Genomic DNA, 20936 nt, shown 5'->3' on the forward strand with positions numbered 1-20936 from the left:
GTATGTTGTCTGACGCTGTAACGGTTGTGGTATAAACCTGTTGTATGTAGTCTGACGCTGTAACGGTTGTGATATATACCTGTTGTATGTTGCCCGATGCTGTTCAGCCATTCGAAATAGAGAGGTGCATTTGATGTTACATATGAGCGTAGGGAAAAAAAGGTGGCATATTTCAAATACAGTAAACTAAGGTTATAACGAACTAAAAGGGACTACTAATTTAGTTCGTTATAACCGTAGTTCGTTATAAGCATATATACAGCATAACTACAGCAAATAGTCGGGACCAAAAAGTAAGTTTGATATATCCGTCAGTTCGTTATAAGCTTGTTCGTTTTAACCGTAGTCTACTGTACTACTGTAGATGCAGATGAACTCGGAAGGTTTGTTTGTTTGTTTGTTTGTTGTTTAACGCCGCTCTCAGCAATATTCCAGCTATATGACGGCGGTCTGTAAATAATCGAGTCTGGGCCAGACAATCCAGTGATTAATGTCATGAGCATCGATCCACGTACTTGCATGACTTGCATCAACCACGTCAGCGAGCCAGACCACTGGATCGCGTTAGTCGCCTTTTACGACAAGCATAGTCGCCTTTTAAGGCAAGCATGGGTTGCTGAAGACCTATTCTACCCCGGATCTTCACGGGTCGAACTGGGAAGAAAATCCGAGCCTTTGATGTGACAGAATGCTCACATGTCCTAACATACATTGACAAATGATATTACTGTACTAATCTGAAATATCTATTTATTATTAGTAATATCTATTTCCTAAAAAAAAAATTATCATCCATTGTGTCAGTGTGTTACAGGAGACGGTGGTGAAATTCATACATCACCAAAGTCACACGTAAATTCTCTCCATCAAGAAATTAGTTCCATTAACGTCAGAGACATGTCCGCTCCTGTCAGTTACAGTTTACTGTAATCGTTTCCCGGTGTGTGGAGCTTGCTGTTAAATGACATGTTTCCATATATAAAATAGTGACGGAAGCTAAATTAAATAGTTCAAGTTTCAATAATGAGACAGGAAATAGGGCACCATGGTAACAGACGTTTACATTTTTATACAGTGTTTGAAAATTAGTGTATGCACTTTCCACTTGAATACTTCACGGTAAAATAGGCTGCGAATCAGCGTTACGTCACTCGATGACATGAAACTATGTAATTTATCAAGACTGGGTGAAACACCTGGCGTCGTCAGCGGCTTAATGGAATCATTATGAAACACAAACGCCTTTCCACAACAAAATACATACGTAGTTTCCATTTCTATAATTAGCGCATTACCTCTGATCGGCCATGTCAGGTTCACCGAGCGTCAGTCGCCGACCTGAAATCTGGCCAGCAATCGTTACTGAAGCATGGCTGACGTTGGGCCTGGTACGTGGCCATTCATCTCGAATGCTAACACTGACAAAACGCCCAATAGATGTGACCTATACAGTATATACTACTAAAAAAAAAAGAAAAAGTTAAGGATCACCCGATTCTTTCATATGACTATAGTTAAACTGTCTAGCCATATCGGTACTATAACGACAATACTGTCCGTACTGTAACGACAATATGTCCGTACTGTAACAACAACACTGTCCCCACTGTAACAATATTCTCCGTATTGTAACGACGATATTCTCCATACTGTAACGACAATATGTCCGTACTGTAACGACGATATTCTCCATACTGTAACGACAATATGTCCGTACTGTAACGACGATATTCTCCATACTGTAACGACAATATGTCCGTACTGTAACGAAGATATTCTCCAAACTGTAACGACAATATGTCAGTACTATAACGACAATATTATTGTTGTTTCATCCCGTCCAGTACTGACTCTACAACGACAATAATATATCTACTGTAACGACAATACTATCCATGCTGTAACGACAATAATATCCGTACTGTAACGAAAATACTGTCAATACTGTAACGACAATAATATCAGTACTGTAACGACAATACTGCCCATACTGTAACGACAATGATATCTGTACTGTAACGACAATACTGTCCATATTGTAGCGACAATACTGTCAATACTGTAACGACAATAATATCCATACGGTAAGGACAATACTGTCCGTGTTGTAACGACAATAATATCCGCACTGTAACGACAATACTGTCCATACTGTAACGACAATAATATCAGTACTGTAACGACAATACTGTCCATACTGTAACGACAATGATATATGTACTGTAACGACAATACTGTCCATAATGTAGCGACAATACTGACAATACTGTAACGACAATAATATCCGTACCGTAACGACAATACTGTCCATACCGTAACGACAATAATATCCGTACTGTAACGATAATACTGTCATACTGTAACGACAATAATATCCGTACTGTAACGACAATACTGTCCATACTGTAACGACAATAATATCCGTACGGTAAGGACAATACTGTCCATACCGTAACGACAATAATATCCGTACTGTAACGACAATACTGTCCATACTGTAACGACAATAATATCCGTGCTGTAACGACAATCATATCCGTACTGTAACGACAATAATATCCGTACTGTAACGACAATACTGTCCGTGATGTTAGGACAATAATATCCGTACGGTAACGACAATACTGTCCGTGATGTAACGACAATACTGTTCGTGCTGTAACGACAATAATATCCGTACTGTAACGACAATACTGTCCATACTGTAACGACAATAAAATCTGCACTGTAACGACAATACTGTCCGTGCTGTAACGACAATGATATGTGTACTGTAACGACAATACTGTCCATGCTGTAACGACAATAATATCTGTACTGTAACGAAAATACTGTCCATGCTGTAACGACAATAATATCTGTAATGTTACGACAATACTGCCCATACTGTAACGACAATAATATCCGTACTGTAACGTCAATACTGTCCATACTGTAACGACAATAATATCTGTACTGTTACGACAATACTGTCCATACTGTAACGACATTAATATCCGTACTGTAACGAGATTACTTTTAGAGTCAGTACAGGACGGGATGAAACAACGATGTCATCCTCAATATTTAAACCAATATGTTCGAACCAAACTCGTTCTCTGTCCTCCCCAGCATCGTAATTTTCCATTAAGCACAAAAAATCCCCGCTTAATCTTCACTGTAATAAACTGAGAAAGAATGAAAACAATTTACTGGTTTTGGGAGAGGCGAAAAAGTGACAACTCACCCGAATTTACATTACCTCATTATACCGCTGTAGGTGGAACATCGTTAATACGCCGTTATGAAACAAAAATAACACCTCTTATATAAAGATATTTACATTTAATGCTTACAGTAAGTATCGCCACACACACAACTGAAAGAGAAATTTAAAAAAGGAGTGACTAAGCGTCTTGGCGTTACATCGAAACGATTTAAGGCGGCTGTGAAACATGGCTTCTGCGTCACAATATATATATTATTCACGTGCACTGCGTAGAAAAATGTGAATCGTCGTCATGCGTCGTTGGTGAACTCAACCCTCTCACAAAGCAGGATGAGCTATGTCACAATAAAGAATATGAAAATAAATTATTCAGCGAATAAAACATTACATACAACGTCATGTTTAAAACTAAGATCTGTTCGATGTAAATAAAATCTGAATGATTGTTCACACGACATTATATATTTGAAACAAAGGGCGTTTTAAATCGAAAATAGCAAACAATTTCCCACCACGTCCAATGTATTTATGTGAACGTGTTGAAAACAAACCAATCTATATTTGTTTAGACTCTATACACGTACATCATTCAACCTGCTGCAGCATGCTAACCCATACATGACTTCTACAGGGAGTGTTCACTTGATGTCACTTGTCTCACTTAATCTCCCTCATCTCACTTGTCTCACTTGATATCACTTGTCTCACCTGTCTCACTTGATATCACTTGTCTCACTTGATATCACTAGTCTCACTTGATATCACTTGTCTCACTTGATATCACTTGTCTCACTTGATATCACTAGTCTCACTTGATATCACTTGTCTCACTTGATATCACTTGTCTCACTTGATATCACTAGTCTCACTTGATATCACTTGATATCACTTGTCTCACTTGATATCACTTTTCTCACTTGATATCACTTCTCACTTGATATCACTTGTCTCACTTGATATCACTTGTCTCACTTGATATCAGTAGTCTCACTTGTCTCACTTGATATCACTTGATATCACTTGATATCACTTGTCTCACTTGATATCAGTAGTCTCACTTGATATCACTTGATATCACTTGTCTCACTTGATATCACTTGTCTCACTTGATATCACTTGTCTCACTTGATATCACTTGTTTCACTGTGTAGCCTGGTTCTGTGTGTTACCTGGGCGGTGGGGTAGCCTGGTTCTGTGTGTTACCTGGGCGGTGGGGTAGCCTGGTTCTGTGTGTTACCTGGGCGGTGGGGTAGCCTGGTTCTGTGTGTTACCTGGGCGATGGGGTAGCCTAGTTCTGTGTGTTACCTGGGCGATGGGGTAGCCTGGTTCTGTGTGTCACCTGGGCGGTGGGGTAGCCTGATTCTGTGTGTTACATGGGCGGTGGGGTAGGCTGGTTCTGTGTGTTACATGGGCGGTGGGGTAGCCTGGTTCTGTGTGTTACCTGGGCGGTGGGGTAGCCTGGTTCTGTGTGTTACCTGGGCGGTGGGGTAGCCTGGTTCTGTGTGTTACCTGGGCGGTGGGGTAGCCTAGTTCTGTGTGTCACCTGGGCGATGGGGTAGGCTGGTTCTGTGTGTTACCTGGGCGATGGGGTAGCCTGGTTCTGTGTGTCACCTGGGCGGTGGGGTAGGCTGGTTCTGTGTGTTACCTGGGCGATGGGGTAGACTGGTTCTGTGTGTTACCTGGGCGGTTGGGTAGACTTGTTGTTTTTGTTACCTGGGCGGTGGGGTAGCCTGATTCTAATTACAATGTCCTAGCTACACTTTCAGTATTCCGCTATTACCGCCTGTAACACTGCATGTATATACCCTACTCAACACAATCATCTCCTTCAGTTTCAGGGTCAGGGTAGGGTCACGCAACCCCTCTTGGGGAACAAGGCGATCCTACCTGCGGCCAGGTTGTTACAGATTAATCCATCTTGTTGTAAATACAATAAATCAATTAAGTAATTCCACTATGGGCTGTAGGGGTAAAGGCGGGCCGAGGCAGGGACATCTGATTAAATACGCTTCACATACCTCCTGCGATTGTCATAGGAATACACACAGTTGAAAACTCCTCAGGATTAAGGAACGGTCTGAACCTAAACTGTTACCCTCGGCTCACGATCTGAACCTAAACTCTTACCCGCGGCTCACGGTCTGAACCTCAACTGTTACCCTCGGCTCACGATCTGAACCTAAACTGTTACCCGCGGCTCACGGTCTGAACCTAAACGGTTACCCTCGGTTCACGGTCTGAACCTATACTCTTACCCTCGGCTCACGATCTGAACCTCAACTGTTACCCTCGGTTCACGGTCTGAACTTCAACTGTTACCCACGGCTCACGATCTGAACCTATACTCTTACCCTCGGCTCACGATCTGAACCTCAACTGTTACCCTCGGCTCACGATCTGAACCTCAACTGTTACCCGCAGCTCACGGTCTGAACCTAAACGGTTACCCTCGGCTCACGGTCTGAACCTCAACTGTTACCCTCGGCTCACGATCTGAACCTCAACTGTTACCCGCGGCTCAAGATCTGAACCTCAACTGTTACCCTCGGCTCACGATCTGAACCTCAACTGTTACCCGCGGCTCAAGATCTGAACCTCAACTGTTACCCTCCGTTCACGGTCTGAACCTAAACTGTTACCCGCGGCTCACGATCTGAACCTCAACTGTTACCCTCGGTTCACGGTCTGAACCTCAACTGTCTCACCGAGAGATCATGCCCCAGTATAACATGCGTACACCACTCAGACACGGTATACGGACTCCGAGCCGACAAGTCGTTGTTTTAGCCCCTTAATGCTCACCACCAGGCAGGGTAACAGAAAATACAATCTCTTAACGACTTTTTTGTGTGACGCGGCCGAGGATAGGCCTCCGGGTAGACGCTCTCTTTCCTCAATATTTTGATAACGTAGAACCCGGATGTGATTTTAAGGGATTGGACATACAGACCCCCAGCGGCGTGTCACGTGGACTTTAACTACTTAAAAAAACAAACAAGAACCACCCCCTCCCCACCAGAAACAGCAATAATGAATTCTCTCGCCTGTCATATCGCCGTATTGTCCTACATTCAAGGTCACGACAAGATAAACATGGAGATTGTAAGCCGATTACACCAATGACCTTGACCTCGTGACCGGTCAGTCTGATTGAATGTCGACCGCATGATCAGACTTTAAAAACATATTGTCCTTTCAACAGTAAACAGCGAGCTCAGTAAATACGCTATTGAACGTGCGATTGTGGGACCAGACAGCTAAGTAACGGTAGTGGATACCATGTTTCTGTAACTAAGCTTGGAAGGTATAAACATGTTGTTGTGTGACATTGTGTAAATAATACGAGTAGGACATTATAACACGGGAGTTTAAATTTTCCTGTTTCGGCATATTTACTATTTAGAGTGCTTCAAAGGTTAACTGTCTCTTTTAATACTCGCAAGTAGCTATTAAACTATGGTTATGTTGCTGTTGACAATATGAACAACGCTTTAACAGGAAACAATAACGCCTGACTCCAGAAATGCAGATAAATGTTTCGACCGTCCAGGTTATGTGATGGTGTGTCCCAATATGACATATACATGTTACTCTCACGTTCCGATCAGATGTTATGTTATTGACAGACATAGATAACATATATGTGCATCTCCTACTCTCATCCCCTTCAAGAACGCTGATATCAAAACAAATATATATAAATATTATTTTTGTACTTGAAGAGAGTCAGTGATTATTGGGACAGTACGTCGACGGTTGTGTGTTTTTTAATCATACATAAAATAATTTCCGAATGTGACGTCACATGCCCGATTCAGTTCGCAAGCCAAACATATAGAGCTCCGCACAGCGAATCTTTTCAAGAGAAAGCTCGCGTGTATTTTTAATGGATGAGTTTCAAAATACTAATTGTCAGCTTGATTAGATTAAAACTCGGTGTTTATTAAAGCCTAGATTACAACATTAATATTCCACAGTCGTATGAAGCCAATCACTATCCTACCCAGAGCTCCTTGTACCTCTCTGGACCAGACAATCCAGTGATTGACACCATGAGCATCGATCCACGCAATTGGGATCGATGACATGCATCAACCAAGTCAGCCAGGCTGACCACCTGATCCCGTTAGTCGCCTCTTACGACAAGCATAGTCGCCTTTTACGGCAAGCATGGGTTGCTGAAGATCATTCTAACCCGGGTATGCACGGGTCTAACAGCTATGTCGTCACTGGGGCAGACAAACTCTCGCGGTAAAAGGGAGCAAAACCGAGTAAGCTCGGGCGTAGTCGGCTTCTATTTACAAACAAAGCTACAGAGCGGTAGCGAACTGTACCTTTAAACCCTATATGACTTGGTTCGATTTCACGCAAATTACTAATAACACTTGAGAATGATACCTGATGCAAGAAAACCGCAACCAACGCCTTTAGGTTCATGGTCCATGGTCCAACAAAGCTTCGACCTTGACCCCAGGGATGTGTCATCATAAAGTCATCTCGCCACAATAAACGAATTGTGCATTTCTTAAAGGCCTTGAAGTTATTGTTAACGGGCGACTGTCGACGCCTCGCGGTTGGGGACCGTATAGAAGTTTAGTCTCGTGAATCACAGGTAGTGACATAGAGAACACACAACATACAGCTCTTACACAACATACACGATTAAACAGTACAGTATTATATCAATACATACATAGACCTTCTCTGCTATATTCTACCGTCTCCGTAGTCTACTGGTAAAACGTAGTTTTACACACTAATGCCGAGCGTCAGACAGGGTAACAACAAGTACCATCTTTTGACGCCTCTTGGTATGACGCTGCCTGGGATCGAACCCCGACCTGCCGCTCTCCGGGCAGACGCTCTACCACTAGACCACGGAGGCGGTCGGAAACGTCAGAACCACGCTCTTAGTTTATAAGAAGAATTAGTAGGTAGGGTTCTAGTTGTGGCATTTGTTTGTACAATTTTTGTAATGATCTTTTGATGAATTATTTACAGATGCATTCCATCGTTAGAGAAACTGGTCATAAGGGACACGGCTAATGGATGATTTTAAGCAATATTGATCCAGTAAATGTTGAGAAGTCCAGACGCAAAGGAAACCAGTGCCACGCTGAATATCTCCCATTGTGCTTATCATCTTAAATTTATACATAGTAGACTCTGAAGGAATTACTGATGGAGGCCATTCATCAATGTCCGCAACTGACCACTGAATAGGATTAGCGACCCCCCGCTGTGCTGTGTGGAAATTGTTCTGACCATAAAGCAGCAAAGCCTCGCTTTCAGCGTGACCCGGAAATGACATTGCAGGATGCTTTGAATGGATTGAAAGCATGAATGGCAGTATCAGCGGAGGCACATCCTTCATTGAGACTCCGCGGATCGGTCAGCGGTGTCCGGAGCCGTTACCTGCTGGTGGGCTGGCTTCATCAGTTGCTGCAGCGACGGGGCAGATCTGCTGGTCAAGGCTGTTCATTCATGGAGCGCGCAGCGTCCTCCATTGGGCGTCATGTATCAGCGTACTGAGGGTTTAGTTGATAGAATTGTGGGTGATAAATGTTTCAAGGGCGTATTGGTGTATCACGGGTTAACAAGTTGGTGGATCACGGGTTAACGAGTTGGTGTATCACGGGTTAACAAGTTGATGGATCACGGGTTAACGAGTTGGTGTATCACGGGTTAACAAGTTGGTGGATCACGGCTAAACAAGTTGATGGATCACGGGTTAACAAGTTGGTGGATCACGGGTTAACAAGTTGGTGGATCACGGGTTAACAAGTTGGTGTATCACGGGTTAACAAGTTGATGGATCACGGGTTAACAAGTTGGTGTATCACGGGTTAACAAGTTGATGGATCACGGGTTAACAAGTTGATGGATCACGGGTTAACAAGTTGATGGTTCACGGGTTAACAAGTTGGTGGATCACGGGTTAACAAGTTGGTGGATCACGGGTTAACAAGTTGGTGGATCACGGGTTAACAAGTTGGTGTATCACGGGTTAACAAGTTGATGGATCACGGGTTAACAAGTTGGTGGATCACGGGTTAACAAGTTGGTGTATCACGGGTTAACAAGTTGATGGATCACGGGTTAACAAGTTGGTGTATCACGGGTTAACAAGTTGATGGATCACGGGTTAACAAGTTGATGGATCACGGGTTAACAAGTTGGTGTATCACGGGTTAACGAGTTGGTGTATCACGGGTTAACAAGTTGGTGTATCACGGGTTAACAAGTTGATGGATCACGGGTTAACAAGTTGGTGTATCACGGGTTAACAAGTTGATGGATCACGGGTTAACAAGTTGGTGTATCACGGGTTAACAAGTTGGTGGATCACGGGTTAACAAGTTGATGGATCACGGGTTAACAAGTTGGTGTATCACGGGTTAACGAGTTGGTGTATCACGGGTTAACAAGTTGGTGGATCACGGGTTAACAAGTTGGTGGATCACGGGTTAACAAGTTGGTGGATCACGGGTTAACAAGTTGGTGGATCACGGGTTAACAAGTTGATGGATCACGGGTTAACAAGTTGATGGATCACGGGTTAACAAGTTGGTGGATCACGGGTTAACGAGTCGGTGTATCACGGGTTAACAAGTTGATGGATCACGGGTTAACAAGTTGATGGATCACGGGTTAACAAGTTGGTGGATCACGGGTTAACAAGTTGGTGTATCACGGGTTAACAAGTTGGTGGATCACGGGTTAACAAGTTGGTGTATCACGGGTTAACAAGTTGATGGATCACGGGTTAACAAGTTGATGGATCACGGGTTAACAAGTTGGTGTATCACGGGTTAACAAGTTGGTGTATCACGGGTTAACGAGTCGGTGTATCACGGGTTAACAAGTTGATGGATCACGGGTTAACAAGTTGATGGATCACGGGTTAACAAGTTGGTGGATCACGGGTTAACAAGTTGGTGTATCACGGGTTAACGAGTTGGTGTATCACGGGTTAACAAGTTGATGGATCACGGGTTAATGTGTTGGTAGATCACGGCTTAACAAGTTGGTGGATCACGGGTGAACAAGTCGGTGGATCAGCGGGAACATGCAGTGTATTTCGGTTCTCGCAATACAGTATGGTAGTACTAACTCTACAGTATATCAGAACTCGCAATACAGTATGGTAGTACTAACTCTACAGTATATCAGTACTCGCAATACAGTATGGTAGTACTAACTCTACAGTATATCAGTACTCGCAATACAGTATGGTAGTACTAACTCTACAGTATGTCAGTACTCGCAATACAGTATGGTAGTACTAACTCTACAGTATATCAGTACTCGCAATACAGTATGGTAGTATTATCTCTACAGTATATCAGTACTTGCGATACAGTATAATCATATTAGCTATATAGTATATCAGTATTAGCTCTATAGTATATCAGTACTCGCTTTATAAACTGCCAGGCAAAAGAAAAAAAATACACTTAATAGTTGAATTTGACCAAAGAATTACAAACGATATCAAAATGTTACTATGTTGAAAGCAGAAGCAGTGCCCATTTCGTGTTTTTTTAAATTTTTAGCCACCATCAAACATGGATGGATACTTTCTTTTGCCTGTGAGTATAGTACATCAGTACTGGCTAAAGCTTACGTCAGTATTAGCTACATATTGTATGAGTTTAAAAAGCCCATTTCTGGTGTCCCCCGCCGTGATATTGCTGGAATATTGCTAAAAGCGGCGTAAAACCATACTCGCTCACTCACTCACTCACTATGAGTTTAAAGGTAATTCAAGTAAAGGAGAGGCCAGAACTTGTATTATTTGAGACACAAAATATATAGCAGTGTATGTGAGGTGAGGTGAAATGGGGTTTAACGTCGCGTCCAAGATATATTGCACTTATATAACTACGTCCATGCACGCGCGTGCGTGCGTGCGTGCGTGCGTGTGTGTGGGTGCTTGAACTAGTCCGGACTGATGCCGATATATATTGCTAGTCCACTGAGATACCATGCCGCAGTTTAAATAAATACTCCACTCAGACACAGTATACTGACTCCGAGCCGACCAGTCCTTGTTTTAGCCCCTTAATGCCGAGCGCCAGACAGGGTAACAACAATACCATATTTTAACGTCTTTTGGTATGACGCGGCCGGGGATCGAACCCCGGACCTTCCGCTCTCCGGGCTGACGCTCTACCACTAGACCACGGAGGCGGTCTATGGCAGTATAACCCAGGACGATGTTGTATGGTGAGCTCTGCTCAGACGTGCAGTGAGGTACACGGGGAGCGTGTGTACATGGGACTGTAATGGAGTACTTGTGATGAAATGTGAGTTTCCCCACCTCGGGCACGCGACTCAGGAATGCACCGGAAACTTACTCTCGTAAAATATCACGCGATCTAAATTAGAAGCAGACGGCCTTATAACTTGTAAACTTTAATAAGCGTCCCTGCGTTAAATGAAATGGCAGCCAACTTGGTAGTACGCTGTTGTATCTCCCCACGTTTAAGCAGGTAGAGGTGGAGGTGTGTGAGTGTGTGTGTGTGTGTGTGTGTGATCTTATCATCGTTTTTGTCAAAAATACTAAAACAACATGTCTTTTCTACAATTAGATTCATAACAGATTTTAAATTCACGTTTGTTTTGAATAACAACATTAGAAGTTATTAATAGTGATATCAACAAAAAATGGGAAACAAAACAACAGCTGCATATATTTACACCATATCGGCACAGATGTAGCTTCGCAATAACTGCCACTAAAACACGCCATGGTATAGTCCGTAGATCGAGACAAGTGGCAACTTTACACAATATAGGTGTGGCTACACAAGGTCTTAAACGTAGACTAACTTATGATTTATCTTGTATCAGATTCGATTCACATAATTATAACTAATTATGACAATCCAAAAACCCAAGAACCACATATATGATCATACGTGCAACAAGGCTTCGTTAAGGGCGGGGCCAGTCGGGTAGCCTAGTGGTTAAAGCGTTCGCTCGTCGCGCCGAAGACCCGGGTTCTATTCCCGACATGGGTACAATGTGTGAAGTCCATTTCTGGTGTCCCCCGCATAGAGCGAAGACCCGGGTTCGATTCTCCGCCTGGGTACAGTGGGTCTGTGGTGGGTGGCAGCTGGATCAGAGGTGGACGCGGCGTAAAACATCACTCACTCCGAGCTGCATTACACAGGAGCGAGGCCCGACTCAACACGAAGTCACTCAGCTGTGTCCGCCCCCACCCCACCCCCTTCCACTAACCTACCCCTACCCCCATCCCACCCCCTTCCACTAACCTACCCCTACCCCCACCCCACCCCCTTCCACTACCCCTACCCCCACCCCCGCCCCCTTCCACTACCCCTACCCCCATCCCCACCAGCCAAGGTTGTGCCTCCCACGTCAAGGTGTGTTGTGTCCGCCTCCCCCCTTCTCTCTAGACACCCAGCAACCCGGCAGATTTACAACACACGTGTGTAGGTGGAGGGACTCGGGTGTTATGTAGTTTTATGCGTCAACGTTAAGGGGTTTCTTTGTAACTGTAGAAGCGGGAAGTGATTTGTGACAGAAGACGTGTCAGGCAGACATTACATTTACCGACACATTCTACACAGACTCTAGTTGTAGGTGAACGCAGTTGTCATGGCAACAACATTTGTATCAATAACTCTGATTCTGAACATAAAATTGCGTTTAAATATAATAAATTGACTCCCAGCATGTTCTGATTTTGAAAAAGCCCACATTATTATCTTTAAACCCCACCAGTAGATGTTCGTATGTCATGTGACAAATACGTTTCTTCGCTGATGGGAATAATATTAAGAATGTACATTAAGAAATTTACAAGAAAAGGAGGTAAAGTCACAGGTGTGTCTTGTGGCCGTGTAACTGATTTGTCAAAAAGGATTGTAAACAAACCACATGTTCTTAGAATATGAAATATGATTATAATTCAAAATACAATGACACTCCGAGAACAAAGACGGTAATGTCATGTGTTATAGTCAAGAACGTGAAGACGGTTATAACACAGACAGTATTGTGTTATGTACGTGAAAACGGTTATAACACAGACAGTATCGTGTTGTGTACGTGAAGACGGTTATAACACACACAGTATCGTGTTGTGTACGTGAAGACGGTTATAACACACACAGTATCGTGTTGTGTACATGAAGACGGTTATAACACAGACAGTATCGTGTTGTGTACGTGAAGACGGTTATAACACACAGAGTATCGTGTTGTGTACATGAAGACGGTTATAACACAGATAGTATCGTGTTGTGTACATGAAGACGGTTATAACACAGACAGTATCGTGTTGTGTACGTGAAGACGGTTATAACACACACAGTATCGTGTTGTGTACTTGAAGACGGTTATAACACACACAGTATCGTGTTGTGTACATGAAGACGGTTATAACACACACAGTATCGTGTTGTGTACATGAAGACGGTTATAACACAGACAGTATCGTGTTGTGTACGTGAAGACGGTTATAACACACACGGTATCGTGTTGTGTACGTGAAGACGGTTATAACACAGGCAGTATCGTGTTGTGTACATGAAGACGGTTATAACACAGGCAGTATCGTGTTCTGTACGTGAAGACGGTTATAACACAGACAGTATCGTGTTGTGTACGTGAAGACGGTTATAACACACATAGTATCCTGGTGTGTACGTGAAGACGGTTATAACACAGACAGTATCGTGTTGTGTACATGAAGACGGTTATAACACAGACAGTATCGTGTTGTGTACATGAAGACGGTTATAACACAGATAGTATCGTGTTGTGTACATGAAGACGGTTATAACACAGACAGTATCGTGTTATGTACGTGAAGACGGTTATAACATAGACAGTACCATGTTGTGTACGTGAAGGCGGTTATAACACAGACAGTACCGTGTCGTGGATTAAATCTATGTAGATATATTTCAACTAACAAGAAATAGATACACAACAGGAGACATTGAATATAGATAAACAGAAAACGTCTGTATTAAAATTATGTTTTTGTGTGCAAAATCATGAGTTGTATTATTTCCTGTTATCATATCCGATATTAAATTAGATATGACTTTGTTTTGTGTAAAATCGTACATAATAATTCCTGGTATCAAAACCGATATTCAATCCTCTGACGTAAGAAACGAAACCCGTACGTTATTCATCTTCTAAATGTGCCTCTTCATTGTGTCCTGTCCATGTTGTGTGGTACGAAGTACCTATAACAGTACGCCTAGAGAAACAGATAGCAGCCATGCGAGGAGATTATATTTAGCAGAACGTCATGGAAAAATATACCCTGTCGGGGTGCCGTCATCGTATCATCACTAGTAGTTTGTCTCACATTCCTATAACGCACATTCTAGTATTCCGTTTCGTTGATTATAAATGGCTAAATTTTCCTTCCACATTTTGTTGTTCAAGCGCTGACATTATGTCCGTGAAATACCACTTGAGAGATTATGAAAAGGATTCCATTTATATAAGTGTGAATAAGAATATTCCGACTACGCGTTCTTAATCACACATACACTCGTGACATGCCTTTCGCTAGGCGACCGATTGCTGTGAGAAGAGTGGGTGTTATGAAAAAGCGAATCGTCCCTAAAACGTTTTTTACAGAAAGACGAACACAGAGCTCAGTGAAATAAGGTCAGGCTGTGGTTTCTCGCCGCCGCGCTGAATGAATCTACCTCTCAATGCTTGCCGTATCATTCACAAAGGTCGACACATTTGGCGCTGTGCCAAAACGGAAGTGACGTCGGTATTCGGTGTCTCTAAACATAGTACGTTGTGCAATGACCGCATGAGATCTAAAAATAGCACCCAACGGAGGACAAATTCATAATGATCGCCATATACGGTCGCCTAGGGGGGCGGGGCTTGTGTGCTGATTGGAGCCCGATGCTGTATTGTGATTGGTCGAGGTGGAAGGAGATGAATTATTGTTTACTTCTCTGAGCGTGAGAGCTCAGCATAAATTGAAGACAGCGAGCCTGTACTGAGAAGGCAGATCGGCCGCTAGGAAGATAGGTTGTATGTAGAACGAACTGAAGCTAAATCTAACGTTAGGGAAGACAGCTTCGCTTGTATACAAACGAAGTGACAGTAGGCCGGGATATATGCCGTGAAGGATACTGTAAACAAACACCGATTGTTTTGTGTGTGATTCTCTCAATCACAGCGTTATTCGCGTGGATTCCTCTCGCTCGTCCACGGCTTAGTTTCCCTTGGGAAGCGGATTATATAGGTACTCTACTCAGCTCTGATGCCTTGCCTGGAAGTGTTCACCAGCATGAGCAGTGACATCGGTGACTTCTGTAGTCCGGAGATTCTATGCGATGAGATGAGAAACGGGGAGAAAGTGTTGCTCTTAGATTGCCGGTGTCAAGCTGACTACATTCGATCGCACGTAGCGGGGTCCATCAATGTCACCCTGCCCAGTCTAATGTTCAAGCGACTCAAGAAGGGAACGCTACAGATTGCGACAGTCATTCAGAAAAACGAAGCCAAAGAACGGTTTAATAAGTGTTGTAAAACTCATCTGATTGTTTTGTACGACGAGTGTTCAACGGATCTCAATGCTAACCCTTCCAGTACAATCAACCTTCTGGTTAAGAAGTTGCGGCAAGATGGCTGCCGAGCTTCGTTTTTACTCGGTAAGTGATTTTTTTACAACCGCGAAGAGTCGGTTCTGGTTTGTCATTGATGATGCTTCAAGATATTCCGTTGTTTTGGTGTAAATATTGACATGTACGAACTGTCACACAGACCGCACGTGTTTCTCGGTTATTGATCGTGGTGTATCGGGTTGTGATTGTGCTGCGTGATATTTACTACAATCGCATAACATAAACAGCCATGCCTATTGTACGTTAACACATGGCTGGGTCACGTTTCCATTCTGTGGAATCTATGTATATTTGACAATGAAATGTACTTGAACGGCGTTTTCATATCGATGGCATGGTTTTATTTATTGTCCTGTATTTCAGGTGGGTTTTCAACGTTTGAGGAGCGTTTCCCCGAATATTGTACCGCCCAGGAAAACACAGAATCCACGATTCTTGGGTTGAGGAATCTGCGTATATCCGAAGACTCCTCGTACGGTACCTCTAGCGAGAGTGACTGTGAAAATACACCACACATGTCACCCTTCCCGGCGCAGGTTTTACCACACTTGTATCTGGGCAACGCTAAAAACTCCTCTGACATAAACCAACTGAAGAAATATGGCATCACATACATTCTCAACGTTACTCCCAACGTGCCAAATATGTTTGAAAACGATACCTCATTCAAGTACCTGCAGATTCCGATCAGCGATCACTGGTCACAGAATCTCTCAGCATTCTTCCCACAAGCTCTTGCATTTATCGGTGAGTGTAGATTGAAATGAATTATCATATATGATTGAGGCGAAATGTTTCGTATGGAACAGACACGATTGACTGTCAGTGTATTTAGTTTCTGTATACTTTCTGCTCACTTGGTCGATAATGGATTAAATATTCCAGTACGTGCCTTGAGAATATCTCAAGTAGTGTTGTGTTTTGGGAGCGGATATAAATAGAAGTACAATCAAGATTTAATGAAATATATCCTCCTGTGACGTCACAAAGACGTTTTATCTGACCGGAGTCACACAGCGGAGCGAGACCCCCTGCGGCGCTTGCTCTGTAATCATGTCGAAACCCACAAGATCATTCAACCGTAATTCTTAGACACGCTTCACTAACATACAACCGTCTCATCATCAACATGGATTGTTTGGATTTATTGAGCTCTTTACCTAACGTTAATATTGTGTATAAATATCTACTCATGTCAACACTGTAGCGTGTGTGTGTTTGTCACGTGTTGTGTATGTCCTCATAACGTGAGATGGAAACCAAACCATGTCGCTCGAGTTCCCCGTGCTAAGTCGCATCAATGGAAGGCATGAGACTACAATTATTGATTAGCTCCAACAGCTGGCTTATTCCCGCGCAAACCGTGAACCCATCCTGCGTTCAATGACACACTGACATTCAAGGAAAGCGATTATGATGTCTGTCGTTCTGTGATTGTCGTGTGATTCAACCTCCCCGACTCGCGATGCTGCAACCTTCGGACCCACAAAGTAGGGCGAGCCTTGGTATTATCGCGTTTCAGCCATTTGCCGAACTCTTGCCTTGTCGTCAGAGTCGCACAGTTAGGCTTATATGAGCCGTGCGCGTTTACAACTGGGGGTGAGACTCAGGTCGGTATTTGTGAATCCAAAACCGGGATCGTGTTTATTTCTGACAAATAACGAAAATCAATTCTATATATTGGACTTGTTTGACGAAACGTTTGCACTAAACGCTATATGAATGGCTATCGGGTGACACATTGACCTGGGGGGGGGGGGGGGGGGGGGGGTTATATGATTGCAGAATCTTGGTAAACAAACTGACTGCTGTACTACTCGCCTTTTAATCTCTTGGTAGAGTACTTGGATGACTTTAATCACACCGCTATTGAATTTGGCTCACCCATCCAGCTAGTGTTCCCTGCAGCAAGTTTGGGAGATTGACGTGTGTATCCTGTCGCCTCAAACTCTGCTCGGTCAGTGTGTGGGCGAGAAAATCTCGGTAAATCACGGTCGATCTCTCGCCAGTCGGTCCGAGCGTGTTCTGTATTGAGCGCACGATAATGAATAAATTACTCGGAGTGAGAGTCCCAACAGACCCCGGCAACCCGCCATTAACTCGAAACATCGTGCGGTCGATCCTCGCCCAGTGTATGTACTTAGTTTCCCTGACGTAAATGCTTCGGTTAGACGACGAATAGACAGATAAAGTTGTATGAATTACATGTAATCACGTGATGATCTTGGTGCATCAGACAGATAGGGTCAGCGCACTTGTCTTGCGTGGGTTGGCGGGGATAGTGTGTGTTGAAGGGTGGTGTTTACCCATTGCGTCATTAATAGCCAGGTCTCTACTGTCGTGAAGCAGTTTGGTTGACCGATCATTCATAGACCTTAATTCACTAATTATGATGACAGAACTCACGCGACAGTTTAATGAGACTGACTCATGTACATTTCTACTTTATAACTGTTATAAACTTCAAAATGATCAATATCCGGCGTGTGTTGACCTTACGCTGCAACTGACCTCTCCCCACGGTTATATCCGGAGCGGCTAAAAGCCCTCCGTGGACAAAGGTCACCGGAAGTCACACAGAGCGTCCATGTATTAAATGAGTATATCCGGCTGCAGCAGATGTAAAGTAACACACAGAATGTAGCTGTAGCGGTAAGGGTTTTAACGGACCGTGTTTTATACAGTCAGTTGCGACCTAGTTTACACCGCGTTATTTTCGTCCATGAAGCCTCCCCCCCCTCCCCTCTTCTCTCTCTCCCGACGTGAAGGAATGTCACGTGACTTGCCCCAGTGACTGGCAGGATGGGAGGGGGTCGGTGGCGCGTAATTGGCGGTTTCCTGTTTGTATGGGCTGAGGGCAGATTGCCGAGACACCATAGGCTTGCGGTTTAAGGGATTTTCCACACGACCCTCCATCTATAAGTATAATAGTTATGTGGTTGTGCGAGATCTGAGCCACATACAACACGGGGATTAAAAACATGGAAGGCGGAATAAAATTTGTTTTGAAATTGGCCTGGATTTGAAATATCAGGATGGAAAATTTCAGTATTTCGCCTAGTGTTGTTGTTAAATAGGACAATGTCAAGGTCAAAGTAGGTGATAAAATATTCGGTATTTTATCAGCCAGGGCAGGAAACCCGATCTGTGTTTGCGGTGTTGAGATCCAGGACGCGTTGAATGAAACTTTGGCAGGTCTGCCAACTCCGTCCGCCGCGATAAGGGCAAAAGGTTTTATTCATCCCCGGCAATTTATATTCATTAGAATTTCCGCTCATTTTGTGGTGCGGAAATATCCTAAAATCTCCCTCATCAGGCTTACTTGTTATTTACGTCGGGCAAAAATGCGAGCAATTGTTTGGGAATAAGAACTACGATGGTTAGGAATTACGGCAAGAGTTACATGGTGAGGCGGGTCGGTGATGGCCTGAGGCGGGGTATGGTGTAGCCCCCCCCTCCCCCCTTATCACGTGTTTTGGTTTCCTTCCTGACATTATCTGGCAATGCTTGACGTCAGCTTCTGACATTTTCCCGCACCATATTTTTGACGTTTGTTGTTTTTGATGTTTTGCAGATGAGGCAAGACGGAATCATCAAGGTGTTCTAGTCCACTGCCTGGCTGGCATCAGCCGCTCGGTCACCGTCACTGTAGCCTACATGATGTCTCGCCAGGCCATGAGTCTGAACGAAGCCTACGACTACGTGAAGACCTGCAAACCAAATATCTCCCCGAACTTCACTTTCATGGGACAGCTCTTGGACTTTGAAAAGAGCCTTGAGCGGCCGGAGTTCGGTTGTGCTGAGTGTGAAGCCAAGGACCGCATGTTCTGTAAGGAGTGTACGGATGAAGCCGTGAGCCTGTCGAGCCCCGAGACGAGTCCTCTGGCTAAAGTCGAATCCTGACAAGTTCTGCCCAGGAACCTTGTGGATTAGGTCAGATGGTTTCTTCAACCCATGGTCACACTAGTTTGAGGAATACCTATGTCAACACGTCGCTGCCCCACCGGAAAGAAGAACAGACAGCCGGAAGTTGATAAAAGAAGCTTTCGGAAGCTATCGGTTTATGCCGCGGGGGTTAGAAGCTCCTAAAGAGCGGTGCGTTCCGATTGCGGTGGACATGCAGTGATGTTAGCAGCGTAGTGCTCGGAAATCCCGGAATGGGTTAAGATGGTCTTTCATGAACGTTACAGAACGTGTATGGTGCAAGAATATGGCAGCTATTACTATCGTGTGAAGTAGTGCACGAGTCATAATATTACCCGGACAAGCCGGGCTGACATTGTTCAGGGTGCAACCCAGTAAGGGGTTCTCCACATTATTGTACATAGTGCTCCTCATCCCGTCTCATGAAGTTGTTCACATCGTCACCGTACGAATACCTCGTTGTTTGAGAAATGTTGTAACTATATTTTATTATACACCAGAGTAAAACAAAAATCTATGTTTTCCAATTCCTGATTTTGTTCTCATTCTCATACCTTGAGACACTTCTCTGTTGCTGGTCGGGAAGGTTGGCGTGTGAGAAGTTGTTCTCCATATCATCATCTTCATCATCATCATCATCAGCATTATCATCATGTCATCTCAATGTCAGTAAGGAATTCTCACCTTCCAGACACAAACTCCGTACTCATGTGTATAGATATACATACACACGTACTCGCACACAGATACTTAAAAAGACACACGTATTCACACACATACATACACATGTATACACACCTGCACACACATACTCACACAAACATACACATGTACTCGCACATACAAACACATGTAATCACACACACGTACTCACATACATACACACGTACTCGCACATGTATACACGTACTCGCACATACATGCACATGTAATCACACATACACACGTACACACATACATACACATGTACTCGCACACACATACACATTTACTCACATACATATACATGTACTCGCACATACATACACATATACTCGCACATATATACACGTACTTGCACACACATACATATGTACTCGCACACAATACTCACACATACATACACACGTACTCGCACATATGTACATGTAGTTGCACACACACCGCCTGCGTGGTCTAGT

At 43.6% G+C, this 20936-nt stretch overlaps 1 protein-coding gene across 1 annotated transcript; it reads left to right on the forward strand.

Annotated features, from left to right (window-relative positions):
- The first annotated feature begins 15187 nt into the window (after nucleotides 1-15187).
- Nucleotides 15188-20303, forward strand: LOC139444986 (dual specificity protein phosphatase 7-like). The gene is made up of 3 exons (XM_071226023.1): nucleotides 15188-15879; nucleotides 16216-16599; nucleotides 19427-20303. The coding sequence occupies exons 1-3, from the start codon at nucleotides 15489-15491 to the stop codon at nucleotides 19753-19755; spliced, it is 1104 nt and encodes a 367-aa protein (XP_071082124.1). The 5' UTR covers nucleotides 15188-15488; the 3' UTR covers nucleotides 19756-20303.
- Nucleotides 20304-20936: the final 633 nt, after the last annotated feature.

The sequence above is a fragment of the Haliotis cracherodii genome, unplaced genomic scaffold (genome assembly GCF_022045235.1).
Source record: "Haliotis cracherodii isolate W230 unplaced genomic scaffold, xgHalCrac1.p SCAF_6, whole genome shotgun sequence".
Classification (NCBI taxonomy): domain Eukaryota; kingdom Metazoa; phylum Mollusca; class Gastropoda; order Lepetellida; family Haliotidae; genus Haliotis; species Haliotis cracherodii.

Excerpts from the sequence above, each read along its gene's own strand:
- LOC139444986 (XM_071226023.1), top strand. The coding sequence starts at position 15,489 with ATGCCTTGCCTGGAAGTGTTCACCAGCATGAGCAGTGACATCGGTGAC. Across the intron at positions 15,880-16,215 it reads CCGAGCTTCGTTTTTACTCG|GTGGGTTTTCAACGTTTGAG; the intron begins GTAAGTGATTTT and ends CCTGTATTTCAG. Across the intron at positions 16,600-19,426 it reads ACAAGCTCTTGCATTTATCG|ATGAGGCAAGACGGAATCAT; the intron begins GTGAGTGTAGAT and ends GATGTTTTGCAG.